Source organism: Barbus barbus (assembly GCF_936440315.1).
Source record: "Barbus barbus genome assembly, chromosome: 38".
In the NCBI taxonomy this organism is placed as follows: domain Eukaryota; kingdom Metazoa; phylum Chordata; class Actinopteri; order Cypriniformes; family Cyprinidae; genus Barbus; species Barbus barbus.
The window spans coordinates 24,184,232-24,207,933 of record NC_136716.1 but is presented as its reverse complement, the minus strand read 5'-3'; the positions used below and the strand labels follow the sequence as shown (position 1 = coordinate 24,207,933).

The following is a 23,702-nucleotide window of genomic DNA, read 5'->3' as shown; positions in this document are numbered from 1 at the left end:
TTTTCTCACTTAAACAACTCAAAATAAAGTGCTCTGTGACTGGAAACAGGAAGAAAGTGGTAACTTAAAATTAGTTGCTTTATGTAACAAAACAGATGTTATTACCCACTAGGTTTATAAATGGTCATTTTTTCCCCCTAACCTTATTAAATGTGTCATCTTTCACCCCAAATGCTTGCTTTGTTTCAATTAATTCAGCTAGCATAAGAAACTGTAGAGTTGTTACCATTCAAATTAAATGAATATTAACAAACTATCTTTCCACTGCTGAGGAAACAGAAGCTGCATCTGGTGGTATTAGTGCATTTAACAGACTGTTTGATGAAGCTGAGGTACCATAAATGCATTTACACAGCAAAATTTCAAATGCATAAATAATTTAAGATTGTTTATTTTTTTTTAAATACAAATGTTGAAAAAATGCAATTATACTTTTAAATATGACTAAACCACCAGTAGGTGGCGGCAAGTGTCTGTTTGAATGAGCGAGTCATTTATTCATTCAAACGGCTGATTCATTCAGAAACGAGGCAAGTGACTGTCAATATAAATGGGCCACTGAATCATTGACTCACTCGATTCGTTCAAAAACATGGATTCACTCAGTAAGGAAACAAGTGTGTTGCGTGTGGCTGTGATGTCATTGTCTGCGCCGCTGGCAATAAAAGGATCGGCTCGGAATCTGAAAGACATGAGACCGACCGGTCGTTCAACGATCCGGGCCGGTCATGCAAAAAATAGTCAGATTCCGATCACTGGTCGCTCAATCAGTGCATCTCTACTTATTTGTCAATCATACAAATAATTAAAGGTACAGCTGCAAAACTAGCCTCTCAGAGCTTTGAAACAGAGCTGTAGTGTCTACATGGTTGTAATGCACATCAGGATATGCTGAGGTTTAGAACAATAGTGGAGAGGAAAGAGGAACGATGAAAGGATGTGCAACAGAGGAAGTGCAAGGTATGAGATCAGCTCTCGACACCTACAGCGTGATAAACACATCCTGCTTTCCGCCTGAAGGCAAACGCTCCATCGGGCTCGTTCTCTTCCTCGGCCTCTGATGACCCAGAATGCATCTGCACAACAGGAACAGAAAGTCTTTTATACACTAATTGCATGAACAATGAAGTCTAAAGTTCACAAATTAACATTATAAAATCTAATTAATTTAAATGTGAAGTGTGCCATTTCTGTGCACAACTATTTAAACGTTTGTGGTCAGTAAGAGTATTTTCTTCAATTAATGCTTTCATTCAGTGAAGATGCTTTACATTGAAATTGAGATCTTTTGTAACAACATAAATGCATTCCCTGTCACTTTTGATCAAAGATTTGAAATAAAGAAATTTTACAGTCAAATAAAAAGTGTTTCTTGAGCAGGGTCATGTAACACTGAAAACTCAAGTAATGGTGAAATTCAGCTTTGTTTCACAGGAATATAAAAACAATAATAATATATGAAAAATTCATAATATAAAAATAGAAAATGGTTACTTTGCGAAATGTTAATACATTTTAATGTTATGATTTTTACTGTATTTTGATCAAGCAAACAGCATTGGTAAGCATAAAAGAATGATATTGTAGCTATTGGATTCTCAAACTTTTAAATGATATTGTAGCTCTGTCCCCAAATTAAGCCACGGATTAAGCCAGTTTAGGTGTTAAAGTAATTAAAAGTGAAAGCAAATGCCCTGCATGTGTACCTGTGAAAAGGGCTCGTCATCAGAGCTGGGGAAGTCGTACTGGTTGAGGTCTTTGGGGTTAAACAGGGAGGGGCCAGTATGCAATGGGGTGGAAAGTGGTGTGATTTTGGGCTTCTTCTCGTACTTCCTCTTTGTTCTGACCACCTCTGTCTTTTCAGGCTGGAAGAGAGAGATACCTGTACTTAACTTCTGTATTTTCCAGAATATAAATCAAATCAACATTTATTTATATAGCATATTTAAAAACAACACCAGTTGACCAAAGTGCTTTACATATAAAAAAAAAAAAATCAAGAACAGACACAAGACACAACAATATCCATCACTGAACAAGGTCCCAACAGCTAGGGGCAACTGTATGCCACAGAGTAAAGGTGTGTTTTCAACATTGATTTAAAGCAGTCTAACGAGTCACAAGATCTAATGTGCAATGGGAGACTATTCCACAGTCGTGGGGCTGCCACAGAAAAAGCTCGATCACTTTGGTTTTAAACAGTGATCTGCGAACATGTAAAAGCAAACTCTGAGATGATCTTAGAGGTCTAGTAGCACAGTGTTGCTGCAACAAACATGAAATGTACTCTGGAGCAAGGCCATGCAATCCTTTAAAAACCATTATCACAATTTTATAATGGATTCTAAAATCAACAGGAAACCAGTGCAGCGCAGCGAGCACTGGAGAGATGCTGGACCACTACCTTGTGCCAGTCAACAGTCTAGCCACAACATTTTGAACTAGCTGCAGCTGTGAGAGCAGATTCTTAGACAACCCTAAATATAGCGAGTTGCAATAATCCAACCTGGATGAAATAAAAGTTTCTATATCCTCAAAAGACAATTCTCTTCAATTTGGCAATAATACGCAATTGATAGAAGCTTTCTTTAACAACAGCACTGACTTGTCTATCAAACTTCAACTCCGAGTCAAAGGTTACACCAAGATTTCTTACTTGCGTGTTGATATTATTGGCTAAGGGACCAAGATGTACAGAAAGCTGTTTGGCTAATTTTGGGGGGCCAAAAATCACTTCAGATTTGGACTCATTGAGCTGCAGGAAACTAGAAGCCATCCACGCCCTTAATTCATCCAAACACTCAAACAAAGTAGAAATATTGGAGTCGTCGTTACATCTCAGGGGCTGATACAGGCTGGATGTCATCAGCATAACAACGATATATAACAATGAATATAAGTCGCGTTTATCACCTGAAATATGCTGCGACTTATTTTCAAAGCATTATATGATGTAATTAATGACAAACATGCAAAACGTGTGTCAAGCGCATACATTTGGATTGATGTTTAACCATCAGGTAGTTTCAATTTTGCTTTAAATATATTTAGGCATGGCGTTTATAAAAAATTGGTTTATAATGAAGGCATTATAAATTGGTTTCTTTTATACCTGTAGTTCTGAATTTATTAAAATATGGCTCATACATTGATGCGACTTGTGTTTTTTTTAATGAAATGCAATTTTGACCCCGTGCGATTTATTTTCCAGAAAATATGGAACATTCACAACCCATTTTATGCCACTATGTGAGGGATTGATGAAGTCAGGCGAAAAAGGAGTGTTACTGTATTTTGGCAAAAAGAAAAACATGCAGAAATAAATTTTTCCCAATAAGATCAGGAACATACAGTAGTAGGGTAAACTGTGATTTCATTATGATATGCTGCACCCACCCTGGTCTTGTAGTCTTTGAAGTCTATGTGGTCCTGGTGGCGGTACTGACTGCTGCTGGAGAAGGGTATTATGGGAATCTTGTAAACAGGTTTTGCCATAGCAAGTGCTTCTGCCATCACCTCTGAACCAAAGTCTGGCATGGCGTTCCTGAAGCAAAAGAGTGGACAATTTTAGAGGAGGAAGCAACTGGTCTTTACTAATAGTTTTTATCTCATTGAAAGGTATATGTATACACACAAATTACCCAACATATCATAGTGATTAAAGATGACAAATGAATAATGGAGCTTCATCACGTGGCCTTTATGAACAAACAAGGTGAACCATAATTGCTCATTTAGCCATATAAAACAAGCCCCTTAATTAGGGTATGCAATGATGCCTAAGCCAATTAAAAATACATGACCCGTTCTCAATATGCATGAACGCGCACACAGTAAAACACAATTACAGAAGCAATTAAGAAAATTTTGGAGTCAAGCAGGTTATGCATATTAAAATGCAAAGTAACGTTAAGCTGGATTGTGTATATATTCATAACACACATGCAGATACACCATTGATTAAAAACACTTCTGAAAGTGAGTCTACGTACCTCTTCTCCACAACCTCCAGTGTGAGATGAAGCAGCTCTCGTTTGCTTTTTTCTCGTTTCTTGATCATCTCCAGGATAGTGACGGCTCGACTCAGGTCCCTTCTTAGTTTGAGCATCTTCTCATAGGATGCCTCGTCATTCTTACGGTTCTGTGGAAGCATGAACGATACATTAGTGAACATTATTACTTAACCAACATTTAGTAGTCAGGATTAAAAGCCTTAATTAGACAATATAAGAACAAAGGGAGACCAGAAGTTTTTGGTTTTGATTTATAACACTAACTTGTATGTCGGAATGCATTAGTAAGTAACAAAAACAAATTGCTGTTGATTGACAATTTTTTTACTTTAATTTCACTACATTATTGTGCACATCTAAAGGTGCTTCATATAAATTTCATATTTCTCAATTGAGAAAAACCTGCATCATATTTTAAAGCAATTAATCTGGTAAAGAGAAATAGGATGTGGTATAGACTCAAACCTTTATCCCTTTGAAAATACCATGGACCTTTGTTTTCATGATTATGCAAATGCTACTCTGGCACCCTTTTTTTTAAAGCATAAACTGAACAATGTTATTTGTAATTTAATGAAACTCGCTCCCCTTTTCTCTTTCATGCTCGACGAAACATTTTAAAATGAGCAAAGTTCAAATTCTTAATTATCCACCATAAGACTGTATTTAAAAATCACAATTAGACCCTGATGTAATGAACTATGACAACATAATGAATGTTTATTTCAGTTCAGCGATGCTCAAATCTATGTCATCTAATAACAATACAGTTTGTTGGGCAGCAAAGACCACACAGAAGGACAATCATCAACTAAACCGCTGATTGTTTAAGCCAAACTCCTGCAAGTCATAATGAGAAACTTCAAAACAAAGTTAAAGAGCTAAGCCTGGCAGAACTTTAGCTTGATGAACAAGTGGGTTTGTACATGCATTGTTATTTAACTAGTTATTTCTAAGCTTGCAGTAAAACAAACCATCAAAACAATATTAATAAGCTGCCTGGAATTGTTTGTTCTATGAAAACATACTCGGGCATTTACAACCAAGCTTACTCTAAAGGGGTCAAAATATCGCTTGTTATAGCAGATGCCATAACTACAAAAATGTGTGGACTTCAGGGGAGGAAGGAAGGGTTCAAAGGTGTTGAATACAGACACTTTTAAGGCTGACAGACCGAGTTGCTTTCATCTATCCAGGCTGTTAGAGGATCAGCATTAAAGGATTAGGAAAACAACATCTATACAGCCACGGCTCTGACCAGAACTGCTCACCTTTCTCGTCTGCATCTTCTCGGTCCTGCGCCTGAAGGCCACATAGGGGTCATTGGTACTGGAACCATCCCGCTTTTCCTGCTTGATGGTTGGGATGAGGGATCCGTTTTTACACCGTTTCCGCTTCCTGCTCCAGTATTCAAACACCTCGCTGATCAGATCATCGTCCTCCTTCAGTAAAAGCTTTGCTTCCTGTAGGGTCACCAGCTGTGGTACAGAAAGAAATAGTAAACAAAAAGCAATTAGAATTATTATTATTAGTAGTAGCAGCAATGATAGCAACAATAAATATATATAAAAATGATAGACCAATTAATATAAACTAGTTTAAAAAAATGTTTTTGAAAGTTTATCCTCACCAAGGATATTATTATTATTACACTTTAAAATAACTTTTCTATTTGAATATGTTGAAAAATGCATTTTATTCCAGCAGTTACAGCTGAATTTTCAGCATTATTACTCCAGTCTTCAGTATCACATGATCCTTCTAATATGCTAACATTTAATAATTCTAACATTTATAATTATTGAAAACTGTTGTGCTGCTTCATATTCTTGTGCAAACCATGATGCATTTTTTTTTAATTATTAGATGAAGACAGAGCATGAAGAACAGCATTTATTTGAAATGGAAACCTTTTCTAACTTTATAAATGTCTCTGCTGTCAAGGTAAAGATATACTATCAAGGTACTGTCAATGGTCCATCAGCATTGGCTGACAGCGGTTCATTTTTCAACTGCTCTAGATATCTGCATCAGTCAATTACCAATTTAAACTTTATAACTCCAGGTTTGTGAGATTTAAGGATTCCACACAGCGACACCCTGAATTCAGAGAGAAAGGTTTAGCAGAATCACTTCAGCGTTCAATTTAAATGTTTTCAAGCATCACTGACTGAAATCCCAGAGGTTTTTTACTCTGCGGTTCACATTTTAAGCGATGAATCTTTTTAATAACCTGCTGTCCGCTGCCTTTCTCCAATCTGTCAATCATCTCTTCGAACTGCAGGGCCTCCACCTCCAGATTCTTTTTCAGCTTATTCACAAAAGCCTCATCCTCAGAGTCCAGATCGTAGTCCGGCTGCTCCGTATCCAGACTGAAAGCTGTGGAAAGAAGCAGTGGAGGTTAAACACACTCGAAGAAAGCTTAGGACTTCTTTCAGATATTAGTTTTTAATTTAGAAGTTTGAAGCAAGTCCCAGCAAGACCCAGTATGTGACAGTTCAGAGAGTAAAACAGATCTGAAGCATAGACTGTAAAAAAGATGGACGACATGTTTCCACTTCCTTCCACTATAGAAAAGTGAAGCCAAAACATTCTTAGTATGGCTGCCGTCATCTTGAGAAAATGACGTCATTTGGAGCCAGAGTCTGCGCAGTAGTGATCTTGAGGTGGAGCAATGAAAGTCCCACCCAAACTCCCGCAGACCCAATCACAAGCTCACAATCATGACACCACACCCCAATTTTTATAGCATCAAATAACTAATTAAAAGCAAACTGAAAAAATTAAATAAAAAGAACACTTGAACATACATCAGCTTGCTAAGAACTACCTAAAATGGCAGAAAACAGAAAATTTATTTGAAGTGTAATTTGATTTAGTTTGTCTCACATCCCATTAGATTACATGGAGGGGGCGGGGTTTATGACCTATACTGCATCCAGTCACCTGGAGGCGATCGAAACGCTCTGGCTTCGCTTTTCAAGACTTGTGCGGCACACTTGATCTGAAGTGCCAAAACTTGTCTGAACGCAAACTTTATGCAATGACGTCATACATATCCAAATTAATGTGTGACGTCACCTACCGCCCAAGTCTCACAAAATCCTATGGGAAACACAATAGTGCATGACACACATCACTACTGGTTGACCACAAAAAACCATGCCGATAGTTTTCCAGGTTGCAGCCGTTGCTGGAGCGGCTGAGAAATCCACTATCGGTCGATCTCTACACATAACTACATTTACTGTAACTACATTAAAAAAATAACAACAGTGATGTAACGATTAACCGCGAGCCAGTTGAAAATCGATTCATATGTGTGACGATTCAAATCGGTTGAGATGCTAAACAAATCGCGATTCAATTAGGGGTAGGAGTTTATATGCATGTCTGAGGGGAAGTTACTGTCTTTAGAAAAGTTTAGATGGTATTTTGTCTTTTCATCTTGCCTCTGTATAATGCATATTAAAGTTCATAAGGGCAGCGCTGCTTTGTTTACAGCGGAAACCAAGAAAACGCTTAAAACGCCACCTGCTGGCAGAGAGTGAATATGCGTCTCATTCAGCTCATCTTTTTCCTTTCATGCAGATATATTTATGCATACAGTAGTTACAGTAGAATAGAAGCAATCGAAACCAACAAAAGATCAATAACATTCAAGTGCTATATTAGTACATTATAGTGTTAGATTTCAATTTCACAAAGAAACGTGCAGCATTTTGACCAAGCAATAATAAAAGGACACATTGTGGGAAGTCGTGGCCTAATGGTTAGAGAGTCGGACTTGTAATCCAAAGGTTGCGGGTTCGAGTCTCGGGCCGGCAGGGATTGTAGGTGGGGGGAGTGAATGTCCAGCGCTCTCTCCACCCTCAATACCACGACTGAGGTGCCCTTGAGCAAGGCACCTACAACACACACACAGATCGAGCAAACAGCCAAGAAATTACATGTCATAGCGAACCCCCAACTGCTCCCCGGGCGCCGCAGCATTAATGGCTGCCCACTGCTCCGGGTGTGTGTTCACGGTGTGTGTGTGTTCACTGCTGTGTGTGTGCACGTTGGATGCAGAGCACAAATTCCAAGTATGGGTCACCATACTTGGCCGTATGTCACTTCACTCACTCACTTCACTCCACTCTTAAATCTCATATTGAAAAAAAAAAAAAAAAAAAAAAGGGTTTTAATGAGTGAGTCATTTATTCATTCATGCAGCCGATTTATTCAATCTTCAATATCAATGTCCTTATAAATGGGCCACTGAATCATTGACTCACTCGATTCGTTCAAAAACGTGGATTCATTAAGGAAACACCGCTGTGTGTTGCTCAGAGACACACAACAGTTCTGCTGTGGCTTTGATCAGAACTATTTTCATCAGCGAAATGGAGCAAAAACAGTCAATATTTTGTCTAAAATCTAAAATAAAAAAAGTCACTTAACTTTAACTTATTTAAATACTATTGTATAAAGTCAGTGTAACATTGCAATCGGCCTGATATTGTTATTCGGGGAAACATCATGGCCGCCTAAAGTTATTACATAGTTATTACATACAAACATACGTTTTCTAATAATTTCTAAATGATCTTTTGTACAACCTTTCACAGACTCCATTCAATTTTCTAAATGGGCTACCACTTTGTAGCATTATAGTCTATTATTATGGTTGCATCGATTTCGGATTTACCAGCTTCTAAATGGCACATAAAACTTAGTTTTTGTCCAAAATAAACCCCATTTAGGAGACCTTTCAGACACAGTCTGGTGCATACTGGAGATAAGAACAATAAATCAATGAAAACTCACTTGAGTGAGTGATATGAAAACACATTTTGTCCATCAAGTGTATTTCAGAGATCCCAAGAGATGCCTCTTAAACACTTCCCCATTTCAACAGTGTTCCCACTACAGTTCCCAGTGCCTCATTCTCACTTCCGCCCTCCCCTTCCCCTTCCCCTCTCATCTGGTGTGTGTGTGAGAGCTTGTTCAGACGCTCTTTGACAGCAGGACACCTCCTGCTCCTATTACAGACACCCCAGGGGCCGCCAGACTCACTTAAACTTAACCAGTCACCCTCTCTACCCCTACAACACACACACAGATCGAGCAAACAGCCAAGAAATGACATGTCATAGCAGTTAAATATGAACTACCCCACACAGCGAACCTATACATATCACAACACTGAACTAGGGGTGTGCGATATTGACAAAAAATTATCTTTCAATATTGTCTGGGATTTTATCGATAACGATAATTAGACGATAATTTGCTGAGTGTGTTATTGTGGACAGCTGACTCTAAAACTTGTTGACATTCTTCGTATTCTGTGTGGTGCTCAGTTCACGCTGATAGAAGTTCATCTTTTCCAATAAGTTTAAACTGATATTTACCTTTTATGGGTATTTTTACCTTTATAAAGCCATTTTTCTAAAAGTGTGCATTATCCTTTGAGATTATTCTTACATTTAATCAGTGAATTAGAATAAAAAGACATTTGGGCTGTTACCCATCAAATGAAATCAGTATCAACAAAAAGCTGCATCTGAAGTGACATTTAGATGTGTTTACACACACAACATGAATGCATTTAACCTGCAGTTACAAATGCATAATGTCTTGATATTAAACAAAACATTGAATACCGTTATTTGAAATTACTTAAAAATAAACTTTAAATATGAAATTAAAACTGCCAGCAGGTGGCAGCAAGTCACTGTTATTAAGAGGGTCATTGCTATTGAACCGAATCATTTAAACGGTTGATTCATTCAGAACGAAACACCATGTTGCTCAGAGATGCAAAACAGAGCGGTGGCTTTGTTCAGAGTTTATTATTTTATTTTTGCAGTCAAAATAGAGCACAAACTGGAAATATGGTGTCTAAAACGTAAGTCTCTTAATAAACTTCTTGTTTATTGAACTGTTGTAAAAAAAAGAAAAAAAAATCAGTATTACATTTGTAGGCTAATCATGGTAATTGAGAAAAAAATATACAAAACTTTGAAAAATAAATACAATAAAACAAAATAATAAATCAAATCATTATTTACTGGAATTTCAAAATTTCTCTGCCATTAAATCACAGAATAAAAAACACATTTAACCTAAACACGCAGTTAGTTCATATGCAAGTGAAACTCAAATATTAAGCCAAATAAAAGTAAAAACCAATCAAGTTATGAACTGCAAAAAAAAAAAAAAAAGAGAAGAATAATAGCCTGACCATCACTGATGAAATTAATGTGCATGATTTCAATCAAGCACATTAAAAACACAACTTGAGTAACATGTACCTCCGTGGGGGGGTAACATCAATATTAATTTCTCGTGTCAAATCACAAAAATGAGGAGCAAAATCATGACACATTTTGTTCAAGTCTTAAAACTCAACTGAGAGACGGAGACTGACTCATCAACATTTAATTATTTCTTCATCATGTCAACAAATATTTTTTAAATAAATGCAGAATAAAGTAATAGCCAGCAAGAAATATTTGCGGCCTGTATTTTCTCAAATCACCAGCAGTTGGCAGATGATGCTCAAAAAGACGGACAGAATATGCCCATGCATTCAAACAAACACACTACAAAACAATCTTTGAAGGAAAGGGGCGTTCTGGGCACATCATAACAACCAGATGAAGTCAAAGCACCCAAATGTATAGGACGTGGCAGATGGCGCAGCCTGCAATCCACAAACACTCACGAATAACAAAAAAAACCAACACAAGACACCTGCTGTTCAGGAACTGGCGGACAGATGTCGGTAACAAAGGCTTCAATCACTTTCATTCAAACACTCCAATACCTGCCCTCCATAAACCCCACCTAAAACACTGCTGCATTAAAGGAAAAACTCCCTCGTTAAGATTTGTGTACTCACGCTGTATGTGAATGAGCTGCTTCGGCATCTTGAAGTCTCCGGGGTAGAGCGAGTCATAGTAGGTGATGTTGCTCTTGGCCTCTGGGACGGGAATCACCATGTTATCCCTCTTCTCTCCGTACACCTGCTGGGCGGAAATCGCCCTCTGGAGATGGTGTTCCTAGGGCATAAAGAAAGTGACATATGCTTCAGTAAACATTTCCATACACAAAGTATGAATCATGCTGAACCACAAAGCGAGTCTTACAGGGATAGTTCACCCAAAAATGAAAATCTTGTCATTTACTAACCCTCAAGTTGTTTCAAACCTGGATGAGTTTCTTCCGTTGAACACAAAAGAGGATATTTGGAAGAATGTTGGGAAACAAACAGTTGACTTCCAATGGTGTGGGAAAAATACTATGCAAATCAATGGCTACCAGCAACTGTTTGGTTACCAACATTCTTCAAAATATCTTCTTTTGTGTCCAACGGAAGAAACTCGTACAGGTTTAGAAAAAGTGGAGGATGAGTAAACAAATTGTCATTCTGGAGTGAACCGTACATTTTATTTTAAATGGATAAGTGACTATTTTGTTGCATTGTGTATATTAGCATTGGAAAGTCTGATTCATTTAGCCAATCCATTTGGAGAGAAAAAGAAATGAACAACAATATTTAGATAACAATTTTGCAATATTCAACCATTTATAAACATTTTGCAAATTGTATTCATCCATCCATCCATATTCTAAACTGCTTTATCCTCAATTGCATCAAAGAAATCATTAAAATATTCAAATCAAAAGAATAAATTGCTTGCGAATACAACATCAAGAATAACAGAACAACTCAAGTTCAGGATATTTGCAAAGATATTTACAAAACACGTGACAACGTGCAGAAGCTGCTTATGATAGAATATCAAAATATCAATGTTTTGATTGTCATTACGACTGTTGCTTGATTGCAAACAAAGGATGGCATCATTTTTTCCACGAAGATGGTAAAAACACGCCGCAATGATCAGCCTTGGCTCATTTTCTCACAGAAGCCCAATTTCTACAATAACCAGTGCTGAAGAGGCAATGCGAGAGTCCTTCAACATTGCCAATTTGATCTTTGAGCCATCTCACACCTGATTATTACAACAAAGACCACACCGCATATACAATTACACAACACTTGTGCTTTTCTTTACCTGCCCTGTGAATCTGTAATATAGATCAGACCACAAAACAGAGCAGCTGTGGTTTCAGAGAGAACACAGAAACCATTTTAATGACCTGAAACTGTTTTCAAAAACCTCCTCAAATAAGTAGGCCCCATAAACAGGCTGTATAAAACAAAACCAACTCTAAAAGACATAAAAGAGAGCACAGCCTCCAAAAATACACCATGATGGGAAATGAAAAGCCAGAAATCAGCATAAAGCGTAATTACACTCTCAAACTCCAAATCATTTGTCCAGTTCGGCTGACGTCATGCACCCTAGGAGCTCATCTGAAATGATTACACTTGGCATAAGGAAATAAAAAAACAGATGAGCTTATACAAATTTGGGAGATAAAGTTTGTGATGTAATAGCAATAAGAAAACCAAAAACAAAACATTTAAGATTGTGTTCTTTCCAGCCGTCGTTAAAAACTAACTTTCAATAGTTCATTAGAGTCCAAACTCTCTCTCTCTTTCTCTCACAAACACACACCTCGTCTTGAATGACTCAGCTGCGAGCCCTCACTCAAAGGTCTTACGCAAGGAGGCAATTATCAGCAGACAAAAGCCAGACTTCCTTTGGCACGGTCCTCTGAATAACCTTCGGATTGCAAATGCTCCCCCCGCCGAGGGTGACCCCGTCACTGACCTCAGAGGATCATAATTACAAACAGATGAGGGGAAAGGGAACAAAACGATCACAAAAAAAGCTTTGAAAGTAAAAAACGACCTCCAAGTATCTCCAACCAAGATCTCGTGGGACCAAATCCAGAATTAGGAATTTCAGGAATACATTTTTTCAAATATCATACCCTTTTTTTGTGTCTCAGCATCCTTGTCAATAATCGCAGGATGCACAGCTCAATATAACATGTTAGTGTGAAAACTTGACCAACATATCAGATCAAGATAAACAGTGATATAGATATTTTAATAGAAATTCTCAAGCTTTTTTTTTTGTTTTTTTATATTTCGAAACTAATGTAGAAATGTGCATTTGACTCTAGCAAAAGGGAAAAAACTGCACTGATCAAAAGTGAATAATTAAAGGGGTCATATGACGTTACTGAAAAGAACATTATTTTGCATATTTGGTGTAATGCAATATGTTTGTGGTTTAAGGTTCAAAAAACACATTTTCCACATACTGTACAATATTATTGCTAACACACTAATATTTGTGTTGAACTGTTCTGGAACAGTGTTGTAAATATAACTTAACCACTGATTTCTAGTTGTGTCCTCTTTTGGAAGCCCAAACAAAGTACTTAAGCTTTCACAACGAAACACAGTGTCTCCACAACATGGCGCCAGCAACAATACTACAGCGAGAATAATAGTTCCGCCTTTCATTGCGTAAACATTTGGGTGCTGTTTTGCAAATCTTGCCACACCGTGACGTAGACATGTGGGGGTGTGTTTAAATGAGGCGTGGTCGAGTCTTAACTTTTATAAAGAATCTCTCTTTGGTTTTGAGACTAGTCTTTGCAACTTCAGGGATCTCATCTATGCACAAACACTTGTAACACGCCACAGAAAAAGGAAAACGTGAAAAATCGCATCATATGACCCTTTTAACTGTAAAACTAAAAATAAAACTTCCTAAAAATTTAAATTGTATTTATTTACTGGCATGTCAAGTGACTACCAAACAGACAACAGAGCACACAAATGACTAAATATTAACTTGGAAATTCAGGGGGTAGCCTACTTCAAATAAATATTTTAGGTCAAAGGAGTTCAGCTGACAATAAGATTTGGGAATATGACTAATCTTTGATCTGTTTTGAATGATTGAAGTTGACATTAGGGCTGTACAATTAATCAAAATCGCGATTTGAGACGTTGCGATTTGCTAATCGCAAAGCCTGCGATGTGGACGCGATATTACCCCGTTCCAGAGCACATGCATGACTGTCAGCCTTAAGTGGCAGTCTTACTAACCAATAGAGGGAGCGCACCTCCGTTCTCCCCGATCAGTACTGCTCTAGCCAACTGCATAAACACCCGCCTTTTAAAAAGGGTCAGATCGAAAGTTAGGCAAATTAAAACTGAAGAAAAACGTAGGTAACTTCAGCTTCGAAATGACAGACAACGAACAAAAGGTAATTTGCAAGAGCTGCGTCACAATGCATATCAAGAGCTCCCTTATCGGTTCTGCTTTCAGTACTGGAGAATAAAAGATACATTTTTAGATGTTTTTATTAGTAGGCTACATGAACCTTATTTTACACATTTTATCTCCCCAATAGATTAATTTGAAAAGTTTATAATGCATGTTCGCTAGTTCAGAAGACCGCACACACAGCCCGTGTCTCTGAATGCTTCTCATACTCGCTCCGCTCTGCCCCACGCTGCGCATCTCCCGCGTCTCACAGACGAGCCGTTTACACGCAGCCCGTCTCGTATTGCTCTTTTATACTCACGGTCTCGCGCCCGGTTCTGCTCCGCTAGTCTCTCACGAGCGCATTTGGCAATATGGACGAGGCCTGACGCGAACGCGCGCAACCTGTGTCCACTCGCGCCTGGCTTCGCGTTTGAAACGAATGTAAATTAAGTGTAACTGCTTGATAATTTCACTCGGATGAAATGAAACATTCAGCACATTTCCCACTTGTTCTTAAAATCCCAAATGAATAAATCAGCCCGCGTAACATGCAATACTTTAATAATTGACTAAAGAAATACAGTTCTTTATTTATAAAAAATAAACAAATCTTTCCTGTGAAATTCAGTAATTCTGTAAAAGTAGTAATACCATTATAATCTTCCCTGCAGAAAAAAAACAGTAGAACCCCTCCCAAAACACAATGGAAAATGTAATGGATTTAAGGGTTGTAATGGGAATTGTATTGGTTTAATGTAAACTATAATGGAGTCTACTAGTATTTGATGCATTCTATTGGTGGGATGTCATCCAGCAGATGGCAACCAATAGAACAACAGTAATTCCTATTGGAATAATGCCCAAAACAAAAAGGAATTTCTGTGATGGTTTCTATTGTTTGTTTTTTTCAGCAGGGTAACGATACTCATACTGTGCTGCACATTATTGAGCTGAAGCTTGACTTTGCAAAAAAAAAAAAAAGGCAAATCAAATCGCAACCGCAATATTTGTCAAAAATATCGCAATTAGATATTTTCCCCAAATCGCACAGCCCTAGTTGACATCTGAGCATTTTGTAACAAAACAGTCTTTTTTAAAGTAATGCATTATAAATGACATGTTTGAAGGCATTTGCGATGGCTTCATGACATTTCAGTTAAATTGCAACAAGGCGATATTAACTAGAAGTCCCAGTCTGCAACAATACACAATATTATTTAAATATTACATAATATTATGATATAAACCATAGAGTAGAATCTCTCTACTAACACATTGCTACAACAGCCTAACACTACTACTTCTACAGAAACAACTCAGCATGAACCCCAAATCCACAAACCCTGGATTATCAAATCATATGAGTTCCTGCTGGTCTGGCTGATCCAGGATCAGGTGAAGTAACTAACTACTAACGTGCCATTTAATACATCCATTTTTCAAAAGCAACTTGCTGAACACTTATTAGAGGGAAGATCTCCCTAGAGCAACTCAAGGTTAAACTCAACATGTTCCAGCATTCACAACCCATTTTACTTCCATGTGGATTTCAGAAGGTAACAATATATTCAAAAAGAAAATTAAATGGGCTCGAGCACAAGCTTGTGTGTTGTCTTTGGATGTTGTCAAAAACAATTGCTCTAAATGAACCACATTCAGATATAATCAAGGACATAAGATGGTTAAACGCATTGCAAGCATTCCTTAGAAACCTTTGGCAAAATAAAAGAATTAACAAACAGCCTATATATTACAGAGCAGCATGGGACTTTTTCATGCCTGATAATAGGGCTGTGCATTGCCATCAAATCACGATATGATATGTATCCTGATATAGAGGCCACGATATGATACATATCACTATACGGGACTACACTGAATTTCACCTTAGAATTTAATAAAACAGCTGTTTATTAAACACTGAATACTATAGGACCATTGCTAACTATTGGCAGAGCAGGCAGTTGACCTCTGCATTATGAAGGGCCTCCATAACTTTAACAGTACAATATATAATGGTGTATGTTTCATATTAACATTGGGCAGGTACAATATTTTGATTGTTTGAATCTTATTTTTAAGCCCATAAATACTAATGTACTAGTTCTAATAAATATATTGTAATGTACTCGTTCAAATATATGATTAAAATCATCTTTACATTGCTGGTAGGTTATCATTGTACAAATTAACATTCTCCGTAAAATAAAAATAGAAGCGTTCTCTTCTAAACTAATGTGCTGTCTTCACTGTAGCTCACGCATTCAGGTCGTGCTGCGCACACACACACACACACACACACACACACACACACACACATATTCAACCAAACTTCTCAGCACTGCCCCCCGTTTTAGCAATCTTTCTCAAGGAATTGGTAACCATTTCTGAAGCAATTAAAGACAGCGCTTCACTGTTAATAGAGAAACGAAGCTAAAACGGATGTAGTTCATTCATACGGGCTCTCTCTCTCGTAAAATGAACACTTGAATTATACTTTTCTGAGAATAGATTATCGAAGTGCAGATGGCTAAACTGCAAGTTTACCAGTGTTTTCAGAAAGCCAGTGCTTTTATCCACAGTGGAGAGAGAGCGTGTGCATATGGTTGCCAGGTTGACAAAAATAAGTAACACTTTGCAGATATTTCCGTATTGCACAAGTGTGAAGCTCTGTTTGGGGGATTAGCTCTTATATCAGGCAACCCCAGCTGGGTTCCCATGCGGCTAGATTAAACCTAGTTGTTGCCTATATATTAGGGCTGGGTATCGATTCAGATGTCCCGATTCGATAGCTCTCGATTCGATCCTCGATTTTTTTGATTACATTCAGTGAATATAGTTAATACAAAAGCTATTGATATTTCTAAATACAATTAACCGCAAACAGTTTACAAATGGTGAATTAATAAAAAGAAATTAAGAACCAAAGGCCCGTATTTTAAACCTATTCTTTTTTTGTATAAAGTCCTTTAACCAATAATAGAGGCCTATAAAATGTTCTTAATTTTTCTGGTAATCAGAAGACATAAAACATTAATTTAATTAATCTTAATCAAATAAAAATATAAAAAACCCTTTTATTTTTTGGCAAAAAAAGTGCTGCACAACAGAGGTTTACTGTTAAAATTAAAAAGAAAACAAATGGGAGTATTCCTTTAAAAATAAAGATTTATTCATATTTATTAGTAGCAGCAGCAGCAGCATTGAGTCTTATATTCTGACAGTTTCTGAACGTTAAACTAAACGTTTTTGACGGGTTGTCGTGTGGAACTTGCAGCTGCTGTGTATCATGTGATATGATGGTAGTTTTCTCAAATTAAATGGTAAAATGCTAATGAAATTACTCTCAGAGCAGCTGGGGATGATATTCGTGTGTTAATATCATATAGTGAGACAGCAGATGATGAAAACGCCACGAGCGTCGTCCACGCTTTAGTATGCATGTATTGTGGCCATTCATTGCAGAAATCATGGCCTTAAGCGTGATATCAAATGCTTCCACAGATTTATAGCATTACTATAGCATTGCACCTGAGCGTTACAATCACACCTATGGCTCTGTTCTTGGTTCTCATCAACATTATCTCCACCGTGATAAGCACTGAATGAATGACAGGCTCTCTGTTGTAACATCGAGCAAGGTAAATACGAGGGTGACATCTGGCATCTAGTGGAGAAGACTAATGATAAGAATCACATTAATCAGATCTTGTTTTAAATGTGTGCTGAAATAAATAACGGAAAAGATCGACTCGCAGCTTTTGAGAATTGATATCGAATTGATGTCATTAAAAAAATAGATTAATCGATAAAAAAAAAAATTTGCCTACTATATATTATACTGTATTCATCATTTGTTTTTGTTTTAGAAACCTTGCACTTTTCCACTGCGTTTTAAACACTGTTCTTATTCAAATTAAGTGCGGTCCACTGCTGCGCATGTGCCGAGATATTGAAACTCGTATCGTCAAATACCCATGATACATCGTCATATCGAACACAACCCTACCTGATAATATCTAGAGTGCAGGAAGGCTGATTTAATGTAAAGACCTCATGTTGTACATAATACAATTTACAAGAGGCATATACACACATTACTGTCTAAAATCTGGGGTCAGTAAGATTTTTAAAGAAATTAACACTTATTCAGCAAGAATGCATTAAAATCAATCAAAAGTGACATTTAGAAGTAGTATAATTACAAAAATATTTGTATTTTTTTAAATAAAGGCTGTTTTAACCTATTCAAAGAATCCTGGAAAAGAGTTGACAATATTAAGCAGCACAACTGCTTTTAACATTGATAAATGTTTCTTGAGCACCAAATCTGCATATTAGAATGATTTCAAGGATCAGGCGACACTGAAGACAGGAGTAATGATGCTGACAATTCAGCTTTGTATCACAGGAATAAATTACATTAAAATAGATTAAAATGGAGAACAGTTATTTTAAATTGTAATTACATTTCACAATATTAGACTTAAGCAGCAAAAAAAAAAAACCTTCCTGCCAAACTTTTGAATAAAATGCTGAGATGAAAACAAGTATTCACACAGTGCTTAAATTCATAAACATTCACAAAAAGACCTGATTATTACCAGTTAAGGAATTAAAACTGTTGCTCAGTCAACCACACCTGATAATCTCAAATCAGCCTGGCCGATGTCGTTACAGACTAGGGGAGGAAAGAAACATTAAAAAGCTTTACTGATCTTCACTTCAAGATCCTGGACGAGGGTCAAAGTACTAAATTAAAATTAATGATCCAATCAAAATAAATAAATCAAAGTAGTCTGTTGTCCCCTCAGGCCAGAGCTGAAAGCTTCATTTACACACAACATTAAAGACCATATCATTTATCACCCTCACATCAAACTGCATTAGAAACATTCTCTTTCCTTATCAGCAAATATTCCCACTGCTGTTTGAAGCAAAGCTGATCCGACAGAACATCCCGAGTCACTTACACAGTCCTGGCATTCTGTCCAGGAGCTAAAGGGGGGGAATTCCAACTTGTCTGGAATGCAGCCATGACCCCTGCCCTAGACCACACTCTGGAATGCTGCTGGAAGACGGAAACTAATGTCTGAGAGAACCAGCTTGCTGCATTAACCGCATTTGCCAACGACCCTGCATAGGCTACAAACAGTCAAAACAATAACAATACATCACAGAAAATGATGCATCATGCTTGGCAACCGTGACGAATGAGTACCGGTAAACTCGTCACTAGGGCTGGGCGATAAAGCATTTTATCGATTAACTCGAATGTGTAGTTTACGTAACTTGTTTGAATGAAAATCGCTTTTCTCTTTATCATCCGCCGACGCTCCCCTCTGGGCTCCCGTAGTTACGTATAGGCTCATAGGACCTCTCCCCACACGTTTGCCATATAAGTTGGGCCGATAGACGATGCAACCGTCCATCGCCGATGGCTGATAGACATAACGATGTTAAGCCGGCATCATGACAAATCGCTTGCTTTTTAGTTTCACTTTCAAGATCGCACGTACTCTGTTTATACTATGGAACAGCAGTACTTGCCACACATTTTACAAGATTAGATGTTTGTCAGTGGTGCTCAGGAGGATCTGCAAATCATTCGTCATCATCCCGCCAAAAAACAACCTACAGTCACTGATATTTAATGCTGTTGAATGTTTTGTTTGCACTTTATCAGAACTAGCTCTTATCTACTGAATAGCAAGATGTTGAATTTGTGTTTAAAGAAAACGTATCAAAAAGGGTCACAATTTAATGTTTTGTTACATTTTCACTGTTTACAATTGCAGGGCCTGCCATCTCATCTTTTTGGCTTCTTGTTTCTGATTCCAAGGGGGAAATCTAGATCAAATCTCAGAAGGGAAAATCAAAACAAAAAGTTAAAACTTGTTTTGAACAATTTCTTGGTCATCTGCAGATTGATTTTAAGCAGGGGGAAAAAGAAAATCGATTTAACATTGAATTTGTTTGTGAAAAACAATCAGGGATTTTTTTCTTAGGCCATATTGCCCATCCCTACTTGTCACATGATTAAACTTGCAAAAAGTTTTTTTTTTCCCCAACTCCATGTGTTGCTATTAGAGGCACTTAAGTTATCCAAAAAAGTTAGCGGTCTCCGTGACAGAATATGAAACAGCCCACAAAGTATAATGATCCCGTGTGCAACTACGGCGCTCTCTCTTCATTTTATCAAATGATCATAATCACAGCCATTCATTTTACGATCCCCTTTTACTTAGACTAAAAACCCCTTTCATTCGGTCGAGGAAGCTGGCGTTTTGAGTGGCATTTGCACATCCTGTCATGCCGGTGACTATATGCTACTGCAATAGACGCATTTTGCAGTATTAAGGTTAACGATTAATCGATTAATTTAAATGACGATCGATTGCGGAAATGATCGAAAATTGACATAGGGCTGCATAATTAATCGAATTTCTAATCGCGATTATGGATGCCACGATTACATAATCGCTCAAAGCCGCGATTACAAAAATAAACAATTAAAAATGCCCACTTGCATTATTTTGTGTGCTTAAGAGGTGTTTGTAGCGCGGGGTTTAACAAACTCAAACACACTGGATAAAAGACATTGTCTAACCGATAGCAGAAAACAGCAGAAACAGTGCAACAACGATCCAGTTAGAAGACGTTTCAATCCACAAATTACCCACATTTACCATAGTTTTATTGTAGTAACACTAACGGTAACAATGTTACATATTGAGTATTATTATTAGGGATGTAACGATTACCGGTTTGACGATAAATCATGATAAAATTCCCCACGGTTAGTATTACCGTTTCATATTTTAATTATCATTAAAACCGTATTCGATTACCGTGATTTGAACAACTCGCGATAAATAAATACTGTCCGGCATAAAGCAGTTTTCAGTAACAGTCTCACGAGCGCACAGCAGCACAGTAACGTAGTTTCGTTCTGAGTGAAAACAGGGCGGAAAAGCTGGGAGGTTTTAAAAGAGTGCTAAGGGAATTATACAAATGAATATATCAGTGAATTAATTATATGAATGTACCTCTGAAGGATCTGACTGTCTTCAGAAACGATTTGATGGCATTTTGTTCTCATCTTCGCTCCATGTAATACCTAAAGGAAGTGTTTGCGGAGTTCACGGGAATAAGCTGTAATTCAGCTTTTCCGTATAAAGCGCCACCTGCTGTCAGAGAGTGGATTTACAGACACTTATTTACATTCAGTCTGTGTGCAGTTTCTGTCTGGCCAAAAAACTGACCAAATTTGCATGACCTGCTGTAAATATTAACCGGTTGATGAAAAACAAGCTTATGTGGATTCTACACATTTAAACAATTCAGATATGCTATATAGAATTATTTATGGAGCAGATAAAATACATATAATCATTTATTAATTATCATTTTAATTTAACCCTTTTCTTTAAAGGCTGAAATGTGTGGTCTACCTTTATGTTAAACTTTTTCAAAGCTTTATTTGAACATTTACATTATTTATTTGAACATGCTATTAAACTGTTGTCAGTCAAATTGTCATTTAAAATCCAGACCTCATTGGTAATGTTATTGTTTTAGTGATTATGCAAACAAAAAGTCATTTTATTTGCTGTTTGTTGATTTTTAAGTATGAAACTTGGTGAAGCGATTTATGTTTCGGTACTTTTTGAACATCTCCAGCACATTTTAACAATACCGTGATAATACTGATAACCGTGATAATTTTGGTCACTATAATCGTGATTAGAAATTTTCATACCGTTACATCCCTAATTATTATTATACTAAATATGTTAAAGGAGTAATGGAATATTATTTTGTTAATTATTCTATCAGTTGATGTGGATTTGTAATTGACTGAATGTCTTTAGGCTACTGTTCTTCAATGCAAACACCATAGAGACCATATAGTTAGGCTACTTTTTTACCATGATAATGAGGTATTTATGTATAAAAGATGAGGCTGTTTTCACAATGGTACTGTCAAATGTACATCTGCATCTCAACTCAAAAGCAATAAATATTCAGAAAGAGTGTTTTCAGCCTTTTTTTAAATATATTTTATATAAAAAATATGACATGCAGCCTCAAACAATGGCATAAATCGGTTCAAAATAATCGCAATTACAATCTCAAGGGAATAACCGACAATTATGATTTTTGTCATAATCGTGCAGCCCTAAAATCCACTCACAAACGCTGCTTTATCAGGCATTATGCAAGTTGAAATGAAAATGACATCGAACATTTTCTTAAGACAGTCAGTTTCCTTCAGAAATACAGTGATATAAAATCACCCTCGCCAGGTTTTTATTTTGAAAAGTGCAGTCAAAATCAAAGCCTTTTGGAAAATATATTTGTGGTGGCCAGTTTTGATATTGTGTGCGAATCACTGAGGCACATTCAGCGCAAACTCGACTGTTTGCACAGAAGTTACATTTAACTTTAATAAACATGTTTAAGTTAATAAACATGTCATTGAACCATCCTGGTTGTGACTGACACAATTTGTTGATAATAGTTACTATGGCACAATGATATGATTTCAAAAGGTTAATGAGCAGTTGAGACATCAGCAACATCCCCAGAAAATCCAGTGAAAACAAGCAGAACCAACCGTGTTCAAGGGTTACATGAGTTGTCTACGCCAAATCAATATCTGGCAATAGCATGCAGATGTTTTATTAACGAACGTTTGTTGACAAAGCGGGAGGAATTTGCGGCTTTCACTGAGGTTTCATGTGACAGAGCCTCTTATCTCCAGCAACACAGAACATAAACGCCAGCTACCTGCAAGAGATGATCTAAAAATAAACTTTTCTTAGAAACAATTAGACAAACTCGCAGTAATAATGCGAAATGAAATTCAGAGATCTGTAATCTTCTACAGTCATACAAGGTTCATTAATAGTGTGGCAGCCCTTGAAATGTTTTTCACTTGAACAAGCACGTCAGGTACCATCACTGTTCATCATCTATAAACAATAACGGCATTACATCTTGAAGTCCTTCAGAATAGCAATCAGGCTGGATAAAGAACATCCTACACAGCGTCAGGTGATGAGTAAGGTTTGATCGCGTATTAATGAATAAGACCAGAACGCTCATTCATTATCCCAACTAACACAAGTTCAATGATCGTGCACTTTTGAGTTCCCATGCTTTGCATTTACAAGACGATGTTAAGATTAATGTTTTGGAAGCAGTCAGTTGCTGAGTTGATGGTGTACAGTAAACACTTCTGCCAAACAGTACGTTTACATGCACACCGGTTATAAAAACCAGTTATAACACCACAAACGGGTCACAAGATGTTAACATTTTGAAAACACATGAGATTCATTTATCAGGGATGCATTGGTAATAAACAGATCATTATTTTCATGTTATGGCCACTATTAAAAATCTATACTTTTTCTAAAATATATAAGCACCATCATTCAAAATGTATAATTTAGCATTCGTGTTGGGCAGAGATGCATTAACGCATTAACAG

At 37.0% G+C, this 23,702-nt stretch overlaps 1 protein-coding gene across 2 annotated transcripts in view; it reads right to left on the bottom strand.

The window, feature by feature from the left end:
* Positions 1–23,702, bottom strand: part of LOC306857875 (enhancer of polycomb homolog 1-like) — a 37,863-nt gene that overhangs the window by 6,452 nt on the left and 7,709 nt on the right. For both annotated transcript variants that reach the window (XM_079398137.1, XM_079398136.1), the window contains exons 2-8: positions 10,903–11,062; positions 6,247–6,392; positions 5,285–5,491; positions 3,993–4,141; positions 3,397–3,544; positions 1,707–1,865; positions 987–1,076 (exon numbers count right to left, since the gene is read on the bottom strand). In XM_079398137.1, the coding sequence (XP_079254263.1) occupies positions 987–1,076; positions 1,707–1,865; positions 3,397–3,544; positions 3,993–4,141; positions 5,285–5,491; positions 6,247–6,392; positions 10,903–11,002 (999 nt within the window). In that variant the 5' untranslated portion in view covers positions 11,003–11,062. The remainder of the gene's footprint in view (positions 1–986; positions 1,077–1,706; positions 1,866–3,396; positions 3,545–3,992; positions 4,142–5,284; positions 5,492–6,246; positions 6,393–10,902; positions 11,063–23,702) is intronic.